This window comes from Protopterus annectens, chromosome 10.part0 (assembly GCF_019279795.1).
Source record: "Protopterus annectens isolate FY-2018-M chromosome 10.part0, PAN1.0, whole genome shotgun sequence".
Taxonomy (NCBI): domain Eukaryota; kingdom Metazoa; phylum Chordata; order Ceratodontiformes; family Protopteridae; genus Protopterus; species Protopterus annectens.
The window spans coordinates 573,587,911-573,608,552 of NC_056744.1; the positions used below are offsets into that span (position 1 = coordinate 573,587,911).

General features: G+C 40.0%; 1 protein-coding gene across 2 annotated transcripts in view; it reads left to right on the forward strand.

Moving 5' to 3' along the window:
• The window catches only part of SZT2 (SZT2 subunit of KICSTOR complex), a 3,556,133-nt gene that overhangs the window by 3,311,055 nt on the left and 224,436 nt on the right, over positions 1–20,642 (forward strand). For both annotated transcript variants that reach the window (XM_044085412.1, XM_044085413.1), the window contains one exon: positions 20,200–20,322. In XM_044085412.1, coding sequence (XP_043941347.1) covers positions 20,200–20,322 — 123 coding nt within the window. The remainder of the gene's footprint in view (positions 1–20,199; positions 20,323–20,642) is intronic.

The following is a 20,642-nucleotide window of genomic DNA, read 5'->3' on the forward strand; positions in this document are numbered from 1 at the left end:
TGCCATATTACTTAAGAGAAATCTAACAGAGAGGATTTTTTTTCACTTTTGACATCCCTAGATAAAAGAGAAGTTTTTACAAACTCATAGAAAGGCTGAAAAAATTAAGTAAGATGAAAAAAAAAATCCTCCCAATATTACTGTTTTGGTTTCACACATCTTTTTTATCTATGTTGGTGTAGTATCCGGGTACTGGAGGTCAGTTAGGCAGACATCTGAGTAATATAAAGTACTAATGTAGTAAAATAATAAAATAGCAAAGTAACTGGCAGAACACTATTTTATATATCCTGGTGCATTGACGTGAAGCATTTCAGGGAGTATTAAAAGACTTAACAAGAAAAGAAAAATAGAGCCAACCCTTACTTTTAGACATCAGGTTTCAAAAGTGTGGTTGTCCAAGGGTTGGGCATTTGTTGTGCAGGACAAGCACCTGTGTTCATACTAGGTTTAAATCAGAGCCAATACATTATTCTAGGAAAGAAACTCAAAGCAGGAGGAGGAAGGAGTATACATCCCCATCAGAGGGAACAAGCCCTTATCACTTTGCTGGAGGACATGAGAATCTGGTTAGCAGATAGATAATGCAGTACTGCAGATGAGTTGGGGAAGAAGTGAAACCTATAATAGCTTTGGGTAGCTTTATCACTGTTTCTCTTTAGTAGAGTAGATGAGCAGTACAGACAATAAACCAGTCCCTGGGGGCTACAAATTCTGTGGTGTAGAAGGGCAAATGGTATTGGTAGTAAATACACCTTTTTTTTAACTTAAACAAGTAACTTGCTTTAATTTTCTTATTAGGATGTCAGGCACACTGACATCCTTCTCACCAGGCTAAACAAGGAGAAAGTTACTGTCAGCTGCCTGTCAGGTACCAGGATCCACCATGTAACGCACGCACTCAGGTCACTCCACAACAACTACAAATATGACTCTGTTATTGTCCATGTTGGAGTGAATGACCTGAGCCATACCTCCCTGGACTAACTGAAGAGAGACATGGAGGAGCTCTCGAATCATGTAGTCCAGGCAGGTATGACCCTAGCCCTGAGTAGCATCCTGCCATTGCCCCTAATAATACCACAGTACAAGGGCAAAATGATTGACTTCAACAATTGGCTAAGCTTCTGGTGTCATTCTAAGGGGATCCAGTATCTGTCTGCCTGGGACGACATGATTGACAAACCACAATGCTTTGCCAGAGATGGCCTGCACCTGTCACCCCTGGGATTCCGGATACTGGCTAAGGCTGCTGCCACCCCTGTAGTGCCTTTTTAGGCAAGGTTCAGATGTCAAACTCACCACCATAGCAGGTACAAACAAGCTTAATCTGAGGGTAATGCTGTTCAGTGCTAGAAATCTAAACTTCAAAATGCACTCACTCGAGGCACTCCTTAAGATGGAGAATATCCACATCTGTGCAGTGACTGAGACCTGGTTCAAGGCTCCAGAGAACACCCCTGCATTACCAGGCTATAATTCATACCACTAATAGTAAAATACTGGTAAACAGAAAGGCACCAAAGGCAACAAACCAGATAAAATCACAGAACCTTTATTGTCCAAAAATAAAAATAAAAATGTGTATGCAGCAACCGTTACTGACTAAGCGCTTTCACCCTCATGGGCATCTTCAGAGTCAGTTAACTTCATTCAAAACAAACTTTAAATACACTGTCAATTAGTGCATAATTAAACACAGGTAGTGAAACAGAAAAGTGGCTAATTAATTGACAATCCAATTTAGATGCTTGTTCACCAGGCCTTGAACTCCCACAAAACAGTATATTATTTAATAAAATCCCTGTAAATGATTACTAAAAAATAAAGTAAATAAAGTAAAAAAATGACAATAAATGAAGTAAATCAGGAGCCAACATGTGCAATAGTGACGTTCCTTATGAAACAAAAAATACATGTCTGTTACAGTATTTAAAAATAACAAAAATGTGTGTTATATACAGGCTGCCTTATGTCTTAAAATACATGCCAAAGACAATGCCTCATTGATACCAGGGGCATTGCTAGCATCCATTCTCAATTGCCAGAGACATTCCCTTCTCTCCAACACAGTTTTGTAGTCTCCCCCAAACTCCTTTGTGTAAAGCCTGTCGATGACAAAGAAAATAAACTTTTAAAAATTTGGACAGTGGTTCGTGTGTACAAATAATGAATTAGTGGTTTTCTTGTTCTTTATATCCCTATAATGTTCTAATATTCTCTGTGTTAACTTCCTAGTAGTCATTCCTATGTAGAACACTGGGCAAGATAAACAGGTAGCAGCATAAATAACCATGCTCGTATTACAATTACAGTAACCAGGGCTCTTCAAAGTTCTCTTAAAACTACCTAGACAAACACAGGAACCATCGTTAATAAATTTACAAGCCTTGCAGTTACCACATTTGGCCATTTTGGCAATTTTTTGACCAAAAGATCTAGGGGTCCTCTCTAGTAATTCTTTCAAATTCAAGCCTCTACTGTTAATAAAAGGGGGACTTTTACCTAGTATATTGTGTAAATCTGCAGGAATAAGATATTCCCAAGCACCATGAATGACTTCCTTAACTTCAAGTGCTAACACATTATGTTGTAGTACCATTCCTGTTGGCATGTCTCTCCTATCAGGTACTTCTTTGTAGTTGGTAACTTTGTCACACAACCTGTGTGTGTCATGTAAGATGGGAACAAAGTCAGTAGACCTTCTTCTAAATATTTCGTGTTGAAGCGTCAAAAGTATGTCAGTCGGGTAGTTTCTTTGGACAAATAGATCCTTCAATATGTCTAGTTCTACTGAAAAAATGTCATCCTCACTGATGATACGAAACAACCTGATCATCTGGCCCTTGACTACATTCCTCTTGACATAGGCAGGGTAACAACTCTTATAATGTAGAAATGAGTTACTATAAGTTTTCTTTCTATACAGTCTGGATTCTAATTTGCCTTTTTTAATATACAATTGTAAATCCAGATAGTCAATACTATTCTTGTCAACCTTGTGTGTAAATTTTAGAAATGTAGTCGTGTTGTTCAGGTATAGAATGAATTCATCCAATTCATCAAGTGTGCCTTTCCAAAAGAACAGAATGTCGTCCAAGAATCTTAAATAAATAGGCATCTTAGCCTTGTATTCAGATGTCAATACAAACTGATCTTCCCATTCTGCTAAAACAAGGTTGGCGTAAATGGGTGCACATTTAGCGCCTATGGCAACCCCAGTGGACTGCCTATAATATTCATCTTCAAAACCAACGTAGTTGTTCTCCAACACTATTTGCATCAGATCAACCAACAAACCCTTCTTGGTCCGGTGCAAATTAGTGTGTTTATCCAGGCTCTTGCTGAACCAGTCGAGACCAAAATCATGGGGAATCACTGAAAATAAATTGATGACATCAACAGTTACCAACAAGAATTCCCCCAAGTCTTCGTTGGTCAAAATTCTAAGGTAGTCCAAGCAATGCCATGAATCTTTTAGTTTGTGAGGCAATCTTTCCAAAGTATCCTTGATCGCAATGTCTATGTATGAGGCTAGTGGTTCAGTTTTAGATCGTCTAGCTGCAACTATCGGTCTAAAAGGTGGATTGGCTATGTTTTTGTGAATTTTGGGTATGCCAAAAAGAGTGGGTATGACTGGATGTTCTACCAATAGATATTTATATTCCTCAGCATCTATGATTCCTTCACATAGCAACTCATAAAGCATCCAGTCTATTTTGGTATAAGCCTTCTGGACATCAAATTTAGAGGCTAACTCATATGTGCTGGAATCGTTTAGAATGTTCTGCATCTGCATTGAGTAGTCAGTATTGGTCATAATAACCACTCCTCCACCTTTATCCGGTTTCATAACCCTATATTTCTTGTTGTCAGAAAGTTCCTTTAAGTAAAAGACTTCTGCAGATGTTAAATTGTTGTCAACTGTAATCTGTCTATTATCAAGAAGCCGCCTAATTTGTGTTGTACATAGACATTCAAAGGCCAGCACAGCAGGATGATATGGCGGTATAAATGTACTACTTCTAATTGAAAATGTTTGTAACCCACTATCAATCATTTGTTTATTATTGAAAAATATTTTTAAGTTCAATTTTCTTGTATAAAGCTTTAAATTGATGAGAACCTTACTAATGTCATATTTAAAATCAGGTACGAAAGTTAAACCTTTTTTCAATAAACTAAGGTGACTATCCATGATCTTCAAACTAGAAAAGTTGTAAACATAAAAAGAATTGTCCCCTAAAATATTGGGGCTCTCTTTGGTGTTGTTGACCAAAAGTGGATTTAACATATTGGCTGAAGAATGTCGAGGTAAATAAATAGGTGATCAAAAACAAAATGCTGGAGAATCAATAATAGGGGAAATAGTTGAAGTATTGTCACTTTTCTCATTCATCTGTTGTGCCAGTTGTTGTTGTTGTTGAAGTTCAAGTTTGAGTTGTTCCTCCTCTGTCGCCCACCCCTCCAATTGTTCCCTGTATACCGACCTAATCCCTGAGGTGGTCTCTGATCCACCTGGTCTCGTGTATTGCCTCGATTCCTCAACCTGTCTGACCATCTTAGTTGAGGTTGGTTTTCTAAAAAAACCTCCTCGTCCTCTTCCACCGCAAAATGTGCCTCATCAGTTGCCCCCTCTTCAGTTAAATTTGTGTTTCTCCTTGTGTCCCCAAAATAATGAACATCCCCATTCGTGTTCGGTAAGGGGTAAGCGCTTTTCTCTTTGTATTCAGTGGTGTCCCTTAGTATCTTTTTCTGTTTTCTTTCCATACTTGTTTTAACAAATCTTTCAAGTTCAGTTGAAATTCTGTCTAGTCTACTTTTGTACTTTCAAAGAGTAAATCATTGGTAATGCTCTGCTTGAGAGTGATTAGTTCATTTTTTAAAACACTTAACCTATTGTTGTTATCTCTGATGATAATTCTCATTAAATCCATCCCAGTTTTGTCAAAAAGGTCCAGCATATTCTTATATGCCTCTGTATTTGCCTCAATCCCCATAGGAATTCTATATACTCTCAAGCCTCTAGGTACTTGGTTAAGTTCTAAGGAACGCTCTAAAAAAACATTATCCATCTGAAGTGATTTATATTTCTTAACTAACTTCTTGAATCTAAGTACCTGGGTGTTGAATGTCCCAGGATTATCTGGTCTAAAGGTGTCACCTAGGACAGGGGCACCAAGAAGTTCTCCATGTCAAATATTGATCCTATAGGGGTACTGTTTGTACCAACCCTTCCTCTGCTGTTGTTGGTATGCCCCATGGGGTTGTGGTTTCTTTCCCCTCTTGGTATCTCTGTGTTCACTTGCCTTTCAGCAGTGGACACTGGAGGTGTATGCATAGTAAAAAGTTCCACTTGTGTATCTGTTAAACTAACATCTTTAATATTGTGTTCTGTAGTCTTGTTGGCTTGTAATAATTTGTCTTGAAATTTCCATATATTGAACCATTAATTGTTCCATTATAAATGGAAATATATATCTAAAGAGTCAGAAAAAGTAACAATGATATAAATGTGTAACCTAAGGCTTAACCCAAGAAAATTTCCCTATTCACCGATAAATAGTAAAACCAAGGAGTCTTAATAAAAATTGCGACCAATTGATTAGGTCGACTGAAAAAACTTCATAATAAAGAAAATTAGTAATAGGATGTACTTGAATTGTGTTGTGAGAATATGGTAATGCCTATCTCACGAAATGAAATTGCAAACCAAATATGTTGTAACAAATCTAGTTGCTACAAATCACAGATCCCCTTCATAGATGCTGAGGAATATAAATATCTATTGGTAGAACATCCGGTCATACCCACTCTTTTTGGCATACCCAAAATTCACAAAAACATAGCCAATCCACCTTTTAGACCGATAGTTGCAGCTAGACAATCTAAAACTGAACCACTAGCCTCATACATAGACATTGCGATCAAGGATACTTTGGACAGATTGCCTCACTTACTAAAAGATTCATGGCATTGCTTGGACTGCCTTAGAATTTTGACCAACGAAGACTTGAGGGGATTCTTGTTGGTAACTGTTGATGTCATCAATTTATTTTCAGTGATTCCCCATGATTTTGGTCTTGATTGGTTCAGCAAGAGTCTGGATAAACACAATAATTTGCATCGGACCAAGAAGGGTTTGTTGGTTGATCTGATGCAAATAGTGTTGGAGAACAACTACGTTGGTTTTGAAGATGAATATTATAGGCAGTCCACTGGGGTTGCCATGGGCGCTAAATGTGCACCCATTTACGCCAACCTTGTTTTAGCAGAATGGGAGGATCACTTTGTATTGACATCTGAATACAAGGCTAAGATGCCTATTTATTTAAGATTCTTGGATGACATTCTGTTCTTTTGGAAAGGCACACTTGATGAATTGGATGAATTCATTCTATATCTGAACAACACGACTACATTTCTAAAATTTACACACAAGGTTGACAAGAATAGTATTGACTATCTGGATTTACAATTGTATATTAAAAAAGGCAAGTTAGAATCCAGACTGTATAGAAAGAAAACTTATAGTAACTCATTTCTACACTATAAGAGTTGTCACCCTGCCTATGTCAAGAGGAATGTAGTCATGGGCCAGATGATCAGGTTGTCTCGTATTATCAGTGAGGATGACATTTTTTCAGTAGAACTAGACATATTGAGGGATCTATTTGTCAAAGAAACTACCCGACTGACATATTTTTGACGCTTCAACACGAAATATTTAGAAGAAGGTCTACTGACTTTGTTCCCATCTTACATGACACACACAGGTTGTGTGACAAAGTTACCAACTACAAAGAAGTACCTGATAGGAGAGACATGCCAACAGGAATGGTACTACAACATAATGTGTTAGCACTTGAAGTTAAGGAAGTCATTCATCGTGCTTGGGAATATCTTATTCCTGCAGATTTACACAATATACTAGGTAAAAGTCCCTCTTTTATTAACAGTAGAGGCTTGAATTTGAAAGAATTACTAGAGAGGACCCCTAGATCTTTTGGTCAAAGACCTGCCAAAATGGCCAAATGTGGTAACTGCAAGGCTTGTAAATTTATTAACGATGGTCCCTATGTTTGTCTAGGTAGTTTTAAGAGAACTTTGAAGAGCCCTGGTTACTGTAATTGTAATACGAGCATGGTTATTTATGCTGCTACCTGTTTATCTTGCCCAGCGTTCTACATAGGAATGACTACTAGGAAGTTAAGACAGAGAATATTAGAACATTATAGGGATATAAAGAACAAGAAAACCAGTAATTCATTATTTGTACACACGAATCACTGTACAAATTTTTAAAAGTTTATTTTCTTTGTCATCGACAGGCTTTACACAAAGGAGTTTGGGGGAGACTACAAAACTGTGTTGAAGATACGGGAATGTCTCTGGCAATTGAGAATGGATGCTAGCGATGCCCCTGGTATCAATGAGGCATTGTCTTTGGCATGCATTTTAAGACATAAGGCAGCCTGTATATAACACACATTTTTGTTATTTTTAAATACTGTAATAGACATGTATTTTTTGTTTCATAAGGAACGTCACTATTGCACATGTTGGCTCCTGATTTACTTCATTTATTGTCATTTTTTTACTTTATTTTATTTATTTTTTATTTATTTTTTAGTAATCATTTACAGGGATTTTATTAAATAATATACTGTTTTGTAGGAGTTCAAGGCCTGGTGAACAAGCATCTAAAGGGGATTGTCAATTAATTAGCCACTTTTCTGTTTCACTACCTGTGTTTAATTATGCACTAATTGACAGTGTATTTAAAGTTTGTTTTGAATGAAGTTAACTGACTCTGAAGATGCCCATGAGGGTGAAACCGCTTAGACAGTAACGGTTGCTGCATACACATTTTTATTTTTATTTTTGGACAATAAAGGTTCTGTGATTTTATCTGGTTTGTTGCCTTTCTGCTTACCAGTATTTCACTATTTTGGAGCTGCTGTAATTCATACCACACCTTTCAGTTACCTCACCTGGACTGAAACACTGAAGGAGGAGGTGTGTCCATATTCATAAAGGATATCCACACCTCTATGCTAGTTGCTTAACGTAATGCATCCAAAATTGTCCAAGTACAATTAACACTGGGCAAGGCTGCAGTCCAGGTTCTAGCTTGGTACAGATCCCCGCTATTCCCCAGGACGCTCACTCCACGATGTTCTTCATCTCACATTGCTGCAGTCCTTACATATGGGTAGTCCGCTGTCCTCGGTCGGCCCGAATACCAAAGTATAAGGCTGACGTCGGTCAAGGCGCATAAAACTGACATCAGGACGTCAGGGTACAAATGCGCATGACCGACGTCATATCCTCAGTCTTTTTTGCCGCATGGTCCGATGCAGAAGCAGCGTTGCAAGTGCCGTTCGGCGTTCTGAAATTTTTTGAGTTCGGAGTTTCAGACCGAATCCAAGTTGGCTAAGTACCCCGTTGGGGAATATTTTGGTTTTTTCTTGCCTCAGTGTTTTACCGGATGTCAGAAAAAGTGAATAACTGTATTTCTTGTGGGAAACAGATACCGCATAGGGATTATCATTCCTTGTGTATTCCTTGTTTGGGGCCTGAGCACGACATTGTGGGGTGTCGCTTTTGTGCTACGTTCAATAAGCGCACTATTAAGCGAAGGTTAGATTGTGCTAGGCTGGTCTTCGGGAAGCGGTGCAATTATAATATGCCGTCGGATTCTCCGGCGTCCGCTTCTACGAAGAAGCGCAAAGACAAAACTGTTAAACCCAGGCAAGATGAGTCGTCCGTTCCGGACGCCGGTTCTTTAGAGTCGTCAGTGGAACCGGTGGTTCCGACGGAGGCTTCTCTGGAGTCTCAGGGGGAGACTTTGATATTGCAGGATGTGGCCTCTCAGGAGGCAGGTCAGGCTGAAGGGGCTTCTCAGGTTACTGTACTCCCCTCCCTTCCTAGGGTGGTTAGGCCCTCTCCTTCTGTTTCCAAGGCTTCTCCCAGAGGCAGGCCAGGTTTAGCTTCTGTTGGTGTCACTCCTAGTTCAGCAGGGTCTGTGCCCAAGAAGCACATGCTTAAAATGGCAGAAGATTTGATTACTCTGATTAGAGGTTCTTTGCCCCCTCCTGATAAGAGGCCTAGGGTGGAGCCTGAGTTGGGAAGTTTTGAGCAGGCTTGGATGTTTCAGAGTCTTGCTGAAGACTTGCAGGAGTACTCTCCTTATTCTGATTCTGATGCAGATGATTCTACTCCTTCTGCTTCTCCTCCAGAGGCTTTTTCTTTTTCAGAGACACTTCATTCTGTGAGAGAACATTTTAAGTGGGAAGGTCAGGACTTCTCTGATTCCCGGAAAAGGCTTAGGGAATTTTTGCTTTTACCCCAACATAGGCCCTTGGCTATACCCCCTGTTCTGGATGTTGTGGAAGATGTGTTTGCAGAGGCTTCACTTAATCCTGATTCTCTGCCTCCTGCTCCTGTTAAACCGGATAGGTATTACAGGGTGCCTGAGGCTCATAAATATCTTTATAAGAGTCCTAGGGCGGACCCAGAAACTATTAGTCAGGGACCTAAGGGTGTCAAGGCCTCTGTTGTAAAAAATCCGGTTCCTCCAGATAAAGAGGCCAGAGCTTTGGATAGATTGGGAAAGAAGGTCTATACATCTTCTACCTTAGCTATGAGGGCTTTGAATTGCCAGTTTCATATGCTGAAATATCAAAACTTTCTTCTTTCTAAATTGAAGTCTAAGGTGGATGCTCTGGCGGAAGGCATTGAGTGTAAGGAATTACAAGATTTGGTGCATGTCTCTGAACAGGTGGGTAAGCATTCATTACAATGTGGTTTTGATGCTGTACAGGCCTCGTCTAGGGTGGCTGCCACTGGTTCAGTTCTTCGCAGGCACGCCTGGTTAAAGGATCAGACTTTATCTGACCATGTTAAGACTAGGATTTTGGATGCTCCTTTGCAGTCTTATGTGTTGTTTGGTTCACCTGTGGAGTCAGTCTTGAAGAAAATGGAAGACAAGGCTAAGTCTATGCAGGCTGTTAAAGATTTTTTGCAAGTTCAGCCTCCGAAGTTTAGTAGGAATTGGCCTGCTAAGGGGTGGACATATCCTTCTTATGATTCTCAGTCTAGGGGTAGATCTAGACGTGGTAGGGGCAGAGCTCAGAGTTCTTTCAGACCTAGAACAGGGAGTTCACCTGCACAATCTTCGGGTGAGGGCAGGGGCCAGTCCTTTCGTAAACAGGCCCAATGACCTACCTTTTCAGCTGCCAGATCCTTCTTGCCTGGCAGCACCTTTGGGAGGAAGGTTGGCACTCTTCAAGGAAAATTGGGATTTGATTACCCAAGACAAATGGGTATTGGATATCATACACCAAGGTTACAAGTTTTATTTCCATACCTTGCCTCCTTTCAAAGGCATGCCGGACGTTCCTCCTCAGCAAAGACTAGAGGCTCACAAACAAATTTCTCTACTACTTCAAATAAGGGCCATACAACCGGTCCCTCTGCCAGAAGTGGGCCTAGGATTTTATTCTCGCCTGTTTCTAGTACCAAAGAAAGGGAACACGTGGAGACCAATTTTGGATTTGTCTATCCTCAACACATATCTGGACATTCCCAAGTTCAAAATGTTGACATTACAACAGCTTTTACCTCTGCTGGGCAAAGATCACTGGATGGTGACTCTGGATCTCAAGGAGGCTTACCTTCATATTCCTATCAGGCTCAGTTGCAGGAAGTATCTGCGTTTTCGGGCTGGGACTTCTCATTATCAGTTCTCTGCATTGCCCTTTGGCTTATCTACTGCGCCCAGAGTGTTCACGAAGGTTCTGGCTCCAGTGCTAGCTTTCTTCAGGCTAAGAGGAATACAAATCTATCCTTATTTGGACGATTGCCTGATTCTGGCCCAAGGAAAGGACGAACTTCTTCATCATTTACAGTATGTGATGGCAGTGTTAAGATGCCTGGGGTATTCTGTGAACGAAATAAAGTACAGTCTAGTACCCTCTCAGGACATGTGCTTTCCGGGTGTGAGAATGAATACAGCATCCCAGATGGCCTTTTTGACCCCGGACAAACAAAAGACTCTTTCTCTTTACTTCCACCAATTATCTCGTCAGTCCAGGCTGACTGCAAGGACAGTCCTTCAAGCCTTGGGGTTCATGGCATTTTGTATTCTGGTACTTCCCAATGCCAAACTGCATATGAGGAAGCTGCAATGGTATCTCAAAAATGTATGGACACAGCACTGCCAAGATATGGACACTGTCATTCAGATAATACCTTGCATTCAAAAGGAATTTTTGTGGTGGGCTCAGGAATGTCACCTAAACAAGGGACTCTCTGTGACCCGGCCAGAGGCGAGTCAGATTCTAACGACAGATGCCTCAGACAAAGCTTGGGGAGCTCATCTAAATGGAAAATGGGTACAAGACACGTGGCCTGCCAGACTTCAACATCTACATATCAACTTGAAGGAGATGTTAGCAGTCCAATTTGCATTAATAGCTTTCAAGGATTTACTTCTTCCAGGGCAGGTGTTGATTCTAACAGACAACACAACTGTCATGTGGTACATCAACAAGCAAGGGGGAGCGCATTCTTATCCTCTATGCAGACAAGCAATGATTTTGTGGGAGACTGCTCTCAGTTTACAGCTAAATCTTCAGGCAAGGTTTCTGCCAGGAGCACAGAACTCCTTAGCAGATATGTTGAGCAGACAAATTATGGATCCCCACGAGTGGAAATTGGATCCTCATGTATTTCAGAAATTGACAGTGTTGTGGGGAACTCCAGACATAGATTTGTTCGCTTCTCCACTAAATTACCAGCTGCCAAAGTTTTGCACAAAAAGGTTTCATCCCACAGCTTGGAAAGTGGATGCTCTCTCATTCAATTGGAGCAATCTTCATGTGTATGCCTTTCCACCTCTGCCTCTCCTCCCAAAGGTACTCCTGAAGGTCAGACAGGACAAGCCAAACATGATTTTAATAGCTCCGGATTGGCCTCGACAGCACTGGTACCCTTTACTGAGAAGTCTGGTGCGGAGCCTCCATGGCCTTTGCCTTGATTCCTCACCTGCTGTCTCAGGAGAACAGTCATTTACTCAATGTCAAACTTCACTCTCTACATCTAACAGCCTGGCATATTCGGTTTTGAATCCTGGAGGGTCTCAGCTTCCACAACAACTTTTGAATGTTATTTTGGAGGCCAGAAGGCCTAGTACAAGGAAAGTGTACGCAGATAAATGGAGGAGATTTTTATTTTGGAGTACAGCAAAGGATTTTGATGTTTCTAAACCTGATTTAAGTGTGGCTCTTCAATACCTTACTGAGTTACTGGACAAAGGTTTGTCCTTCTCCTCTATTAAGGTTCATGCTGCAGCAATTTCTGCTCACTATGACTGTGACCCACCATTGTTTTCTCATCCTTTGTTTAAGCAATTCCTTAGAGGGGCAAAGAATATAAGACCCCCACGTAGAGCTCCTACTCCTGCTTGGGATCTCAATTTTGTGTTGGAGAAACTCACTCTACAACCTTTTGAGCCTGCTGCGACTGCCGAATTGAAATATTTATCATGGAAGACTGCTTTTTTGTTGGCCATTACCTCTGCGAGAAGGGTTTCTGAATTACAGGCCCTTATGGCGGTTGAGCCTTTCCTAATTTTCCACAAGGATAGGGTGTCTTTGCGTACTAACCCTTCCTTTATGCCTAAAGTGGTTTCTAGTGTGGCTTTAAACCAAACTATTCATTTGCCTACTTTTTATGCAAACCCCAAAATAAAGGGGAAAAGATTTTGCACACTTTGGATGTACACAGACAGTTGCGATATTATTTGAGCAGAACTAAAGGGTGCAGGCAGTCTCAGCAGTTGTTTGTTTCATTTGCTTTGGGTTCTCAGGGCAAACCTGTTTCAAAACAGACTATTTCTAAGTGGATTGGTTTTGTATTGCTTTCTGTTATTCCCATCATGGTAAGGAGATTCCAGCTGGAATTAGGCCTCATTCCACTAGGGCTACTGCCACTTCTACAGCTTTTTAAGGGGTGGCTACTAAAGATATTTTGGAGGCAGCTACTTGGAGTTCAGTGCATACTTTCTCTAAGCATTACCACCTTCCACTTTACTCTAAATCTAGGGCTGGTTTTGCCACTGCAATTTTACAGGGCATTTTGGCAGCTCCTAATGCTTTATAGTTTTGCCATCCTCCCTTACCTCTGCTTTGGGATTCTACCCATATGTAAGGACTGCAGCAATGTGAGATGAAGAACATAGTACAGTTTTGTACCTACCATAAATGTAGATGTTCAAGATCCACATTGCTGCAGTCCAATTTACCCTCCCTCCTTCCCCTCTGTACTTAGAGGCGGTTGTGTGGTTTGGGTTGTGAATATTGTAAATATTGTAAATATTGTACATATGATTAGTGCAGGGGTGGTTGGTTGTTTGTTTGTTGTCTTTTGGCTTTGGCCTTTCTTTTTAGGGCCTTCTGACATCTGGGGCAAGAAAAGACTGAGGATATGACGTCGGTCATGCGCATTTGTACCCTGACGTCCTGATGTCAGTTTTATGCGCCTTGACCGACGTCAGCCTTATACTTTGGTATTCGGGCCGACCGAGGACAGCGGACTACCCATATGTAAGGACTGCAGCAATGTGGATCTTCGAACATCTACATTTATGGTAGGTACAAAACTGTACTTTTCTTGACATACTGGATAATATTAAGGTACAGCCCAATACTCTAATAATGGGAGATTTCAACTACCCCACCATCAAATGGGAAAACTACTCATGTACTAACTCATTTGCTCATCGTTTTCTGGAATTCATAAATTTCAACGCCCTGGATCAGGTTGTCTATACCCCCACATGGGGAAGCAATACCCTGGACCTAGTCATTTCCAGTATGGGTAACCAATGCTCCATGCCAGAGGTCAACTCCTCGCTGGTCAGATTCGACCACAAGCTAATCACCCTAGACATCCATATTGCGCCCCCACCCCCCATTAAGGAAACCACAGTAAAAAACTTCTCCAAAGCCAACTTCTTGCTTAAGACATACATGGCTAACCATGACAGCCAGACAGACGGAAAATAGAGGCACAACTGCTGAATATTCTACAGATGCACTGTATAAGCACATACATGAGTGCATGGACCATGCCATCCCCAACAGAACCAAGACGCTATCCTCCATAAAAAGGAAGCCAATCTGGTGGTCCCCTGCCATAAATGCTCTACAACAGAAGGAAGAAGCTGTTGCAAAAGAGAGTAAAATCCCATGATTGCAGCAACTCCCCGGTCATTCTCAGTAAGAAGCTGAGGTCCCTCATAAAATCTTCCAAAGCTAGTTATGAAAATAAAATTGCCACTGATTCTAAAGACAACCACAAAGCATTCTACAGCTATGTCAAGAATCTCAATGGCAACACTCAGATCTGCTCTGAGCTACAGCACAATGGCACTAGATTTATAGGACCAATTGATGTTGCCAACATGCTGGCAGACAGGTTCAGTGCAAACTTTACCCCCCCCCCACCCTCCAAAGGGCCTATCGACATCCCAGAAGAATGCAAAGCCCCTGTAATCATGGATGCACAAGTAAAGACAGCACTCTCCAAAGCCAAGAACACAGCATCCATGGGTCCAGACAACATTCCAGGCTGCGTTCTGCATGAACTACAGAATGAGCTGGCATATATTACTTATGCCCTGTATTCTTTTAGTGAAGAACCTCTGTGGACTTTCCAGTTGTTGTATATGCCTGGTTAGGTACATACCAAAGGGTGCATTGTACTCAATGATAGGTCTGATGAATGCCAGATATATGGTAATACAAAAACTGAGAAACTGAAAGCTCTTGTTTATGGGTCAGATTGTAAAATGCAAGCAGTGAAAATGTTTATTCCCTTTAGTTTTCTATACAGGTCAGGCATATCTTTGTCAACCAGAGGAGAAGTTGTGGACAATAATTAATAGAGTTGAAGGAACTTGTCTGGGAGGGAAAGAGAGTAAAAGGTACGTGTGATAAGTTGATCCTCCCACTAGAGCAAGATGGTTTAGGATTACCTGATTTGAAAGGATATTTTATAGCTACACAGTTAATGCTGACATACATAACACAAGCAGAAGGTTATAATTCAGAGTGGAAAAGGATGATGATGTATGGTTGGGCATTTAAGAAAAGAGTAGGATTTTGAAATGCAGATTCCTAAGGATAATAATAACTTTACAGATTATTATATTCATAAAGATGAAGAAGGTATGCTGAGAATTAAGCCAACATGGGAATGGAGAAAGGAGATTTTAACAATAGGGATGGCTGCAAGTAGGGGTACAGAAAATAGGCAAGAATGGGGCTGGAATTTACTGGAGAAAACTGGCAAAGGAACTAAGGTAATGGAAGGAAATAACTAGAGAGGGGAATGTAATAGAATGGGATGAGTCCAAGAAGAAGTGTAGACTGCAGGTTACAGACTGCCTTCCCTATTATGGATTGCTATCAGAGTTTAGGCAAAGAGAAAGGGCTGGAGGAGTCCTAAGTGAACGACCTTTGTTAGCGTTTTTAGTTGAATGTAGAACAAAAGCTGCTGTTTAAAAAGGGGTATTTAATAGTGCATATGAAATATTGCATGAGAAGTATAAGAATCTCAGAGGAGGTTAAAAAAAGATTGGGAAGAGAGACTGGAAAAGCAATTTACAAGGGAACAATGGGGGATATGTATTTATGGCTCTAAAGTTTGCAACAAAGTCCAGAAGGTTTAGGATGTTTGCATACTTATTTTTATATCCCTAGCACGCTTCAAATGATTTTTCTTCAGGTAGATAGCAAATGGTGTGGTGAGGAAGAAAGAGATAACCAGGAACATGTTTTTGGGTAATGAGTTGGCAAATTTTTAAAATTCCCTGCAGAGTACACTGTCAGAAATATGTCAGGGGCAAATGGTTGTAACTAAGGAAATAGTTATTTTGAGCTGTGACAGAAGATCTGAATTGCCTGCACATAATAAGGCCTTATTAAGTTTAATTCTACTAGCTGCCAAAACAGCAGTTACTAGAAAATAACTTAAACCAACTTTATTTGAAATTTTGAATATCGTATAAAAGATAAAATAATTGGAAGTGGAATCTTTAAAAAGGAAATGAACAAATTGTATAGAAATAAATGAAATTTCTGGGAACATTACCTGCAGTATAATATTCAGGAGGAGGAGAGAAGTTTGAGGGAAGGCAGGAATTGAGTAATTTATGTAATGGACTCAATGACAATTGTATAAAGAAAAAAACATATATGTAATCTGCAATGGCTATAAATGAAATATGTTAAAATGGTTTATTTTTTTCTGTTAACGTGTTTGTACCTGTATCTTAAATGATAATTTAATAAGTGTGTTGAAAAAAATAAAAGAATATTGGAGAAAAGATTATTCACACTCTGGATTTGCATAGGCAGCCTAGACAATACTCGAGCCTTTAGGAAAGCTAATCAGGTGTTTTTTTTTTCATATGAGGTTAAGAGGAAAGGACAGTCAATGTCAAAGATGAACATTTCTAGATAGTTGTCTCCTACTATTGCTTTTTTATTACACTCATTATAATAAGCCACTTCCAGGCAGGGTTAGGACCCATTCTATAAAGGTTTTGGCTTTTTCAGTGGCTTTTTGGAAAGAGGTAGATTCTAAACATATTCTATGATAGATCCTTTTTCCAGTTCCAGAACAAGCTGTGCCTAGGACCGTTCTCCAAACTTCTGGAGTCTTAGCTTATTGGCCTCCTCCTTTTATTGGTTTTCTGAGCTATTGCAAATCTACCAATTTAGCTTAGGCTACTGCAACAGTTATCTCTGACCAAAAATAGTACAGTTGTGTAAGTAAACTTACCATAACCTAGATGTTCTAATAGATCACTGTTACAGCATCCTTTCCTCCCTCCAACCATTTTTTTTTTCATGTTTTCTCTCTTATATTGCTAGGTTGTGGATGCATTACCCTTTTTGTATATAGTTTATGTTGGGTTTGTTTCCCAGCATTGTTCTGTTAAGTCTCTTACCTCTGAAGATTTTTGCTGTCCAACTTTCCATAAGTGGAGCACTGCTCTAGGCAGTTAGAGCATGTGGAAATTGGCCTTTAGCTTTGAAATTTTGTTGGTTCTCTTGAGAAGGACCTATTTAGCTTAGGGTACTGCAACAGTGATCTGTTAGAACATCTACTGTTATGACTAGTTTACTTGCAGAACTGTAGTTTTTCTCTTTTGTTTATTACTTATAAAATGTACATGAATATATCAGCATTGTCCTTTACCACCCAGTCAGTGTTTCTTTGCCTCGTTTACTTTGTCCTGTCTCTTTAATTAACGTTTATGTTTGCCAGAAAAGTAAAAGAGATGGTATGGATCTAGGAGAGTTGCTGAAAACAGCATGTGTGGATGTGGCTTTTAACTAAATATATTGTCTAAAGCATATTTATCTTCATGCAGTCTGTGATTCCCACTTTATCTGTTTCAAGGTTGTGTGTGTGCACGTGTGTGTGTGTGTGTGTGTGTGTGTGTGTGTGTGTCTGTTGGATGCGCTCAGTGGCTGTCCTAGTAGTCTGTGCAAGACAGAGAAACCTAGCGGTGATAGAACTCCAGGTTATCACTGAATGTACACACACACACACACACACACACACACACACACACACACACACACACACACACACACACACACACACACACACACACACACACACACACACACACACACTTACACTTATATGCATGTAGGCATTTGGAAGATTGGAGAGTTCACCTACTGCATGCCTTTGGGAAACAGAGCATCTGACAAAAAAACAGGTAGCAACAACAGATACAAGGAGGACTTGCAGAATCCACACAGAAGGCTACCTGACCAGGAAACCAGCTGGAGAACCAAGTGCTGAGAGGCAGCATCACTAATGTCTTTGCCATCCTTGTTGCATTTGCCAAATGTTTTTAAAATGTATATATTTATATTTTAGTGGGTAAAAACTCTGCTCCCCCCCCCTGCAGGGGACTGTACTCTCTGCAGCTTTGTCCTTAACATAAATCAGCTCCAGGGCTGCTGTACCTTTGAATTAAGGAGGTATAACCCCCTCACTGATCCCTGTCAAAGAAACTGCAGATTGCATATTAACCAAGAACACATTTTGTTTATAGAGTTTTCAGACAGTTTGATTACTCTTAGATGTCACAGCAGTACTTCATGATCTCTTTCAGGGAGAAGACGTCAGGAATGTTCAGAGCTATTACAGCATAGATCTAACTTTTATGAAAAGTGACATACTGGAAGTAGTATAACTCGAGGAATTACGTAATGAACAAGTTACAATTTCTGCAGCTTGTTAAAATTCTTGAGGACATGTCCTTAGCTATCTATCACACTATGTTATCCTAACAGTCCAATCCGTACCATGCTGCCACATGTATCATAATATTTCAGTGATCTTAATTGTAGCCCTCAGAATTCAGGGCTGCAGAAATACAAACTGCCATTCTTCCTGTAACTGTGTGGTAGAGTCAGATGGTGTGCCATTAAACTTAATTCCATTGTCCACTCCCCCACACCAGTTTTTACAGAGGAGGAGAAGTAAAATATTTTGTATAAATTGTCAAAATTAAGACAAATAAAGCAATGCATTAGGAGCTACAACCACATACTTGTAAAAGAATACAGCAATGCTCACTGTTTCTGATTGTAGAAGTCCACAGAAGTGTACTTTGCTGCAGCAGTTTCCCTAAGTATGAGCAACAGAGATACTTTACTGTTTATGACAAAAAGTATAATTTGGTATCTGTTTGCAACAGAAGGCCAAAGTACTCTTATTTATTTATTTATGTATGTATGTATAAATTTCTTATGCCTTGTTATTTTGATTATCCCTACTGCAAAGCCCATTTACTGATGGGGACAGGAAGGAAAGCTGTACAAACATTAAGTATAGAATTCTAAAACAAATTCCAAAGATTATACAGGATTGTCTTACAAGATATTCTATGTACATAAACATATACTAAGTTAATTAAGTTAATTAAAAGTATTAACCTTGTACAGTCGTGGATCAGATAGTTGTGGAGTTGCTTGTACTAGTGACATAGAGGGATAAAGCCCTGAATATGGCCCATATGATCCAGGTTCTGTTAGAAGCTCAGGAGCTTCACAGAGCAACCAGGGAGGCTGGATGAGCCCATCCTGGGGGAGGGGGCACTTTTAGATGCACCATTGCAGTAGATCTTTGGTAGAGACCAGGGAGTTGTAGAGATATATGTATTTTAGAGGACTCTCAGGATGAACCATGTGTGGAGGTGTGGTCAAAATACTGGGAATCCTGTTGCATGCCAACTCCTGGGCATGGGAAGTGAGTGCACGGAGAGTGGGAAAAATTGGTAAAGCACATGCTCTGTCTGCAGTGTGACACTGCTCCAGATTCCTTAAGCTCCTTTCTGGCATCGCATGGACATGGATTGTGATTAGCCTGGGGGAGGCTAAGGTGGCTGCAGGTGGACGAGGAGTGATTCTCTAGTCAGCTAATGGTCAGCCAAAGACTTCAAATAAAAAAAAATAAATGAAATAGTTTTTCAGTTAATGCAGGCAGTGGTGCTCCTTACCATCAGTATTCTATATTGTATGAATAGTAGGCACAAGTTAGAGAACAACCTGGATAGGCATGGGTTTCCTGTGGGAAGGCTGATTTCCTGTTTTACTACTTTAAACTCTCCATATATGTGTAATAATGTAACCTTACTTTTGTGTCCTGGTAGTGGCTGAAAAGGGTCTGTGGGCCATTACTTAACTAATAAAAAATTGAAATCTAAATTAAATGATGCAGAATATTGTATTAGCAGTAATTTTATGTTGTATCCTGGCCTTCTTTACATTTTCACAGCCAACTGCTTTATTTTGATGCCTATGGGCTGCTATAACTGCACAGTCATAGTGTGGCATTTTCTGTAGCATCTGAACATTTCAGTGCGTCTGTACCAACCAGTTAAAATGAGACGATCTTCAAGATGTAACTGCAAGGTTTGTGTTTCCCTGAAAGAGTTTGGGATCAGATGTGTTAATCACCTTGTTTAATGTCACAAAACATTTTAAGAGCAATCTTTGATAAGTAAGCACACAATTCTGAATTTATTTTTTGTAATGTTTTTAATGTCTACTTTTTTATAGAATTGTACAGAGTAATTGTCTTTCCATTTTATTTTTTAAGCTCTGGTTCTTACAAAGATACAGATGGACTGCGACGCCATGGTGATTTTGATGTATCACTTCTAGTGTGTCATGCTGCTTCTGCTTTCGAAGAACAGTCTGAAATGGAACGAGCCCATTTACAGTAAGAACTTATATTTGGTGCTCTGGGATGGTGGGAACTCTTTACAAACAGTATCCAAAGTCATGGAAAGCAAGTCATCAGAAAAGTCCATCTTAGTGCAACACCCTTTAAATATCAAAATGCCATTTACATCTGTGTGACCTAGTAACAAGGGCAAATGTATAATTCATACAGTTCAACAGCTGAAAGTTATTCATCTGTGTAATTTATTTATCTATTTCAATACAAAGCAGTGGTTCAGCACAAATGCAAAAAGCAGACGATTTTCGTTTTGCACAAAAGTTCCAGACCCCTTCAACCAGTATATATTACATGCTGCA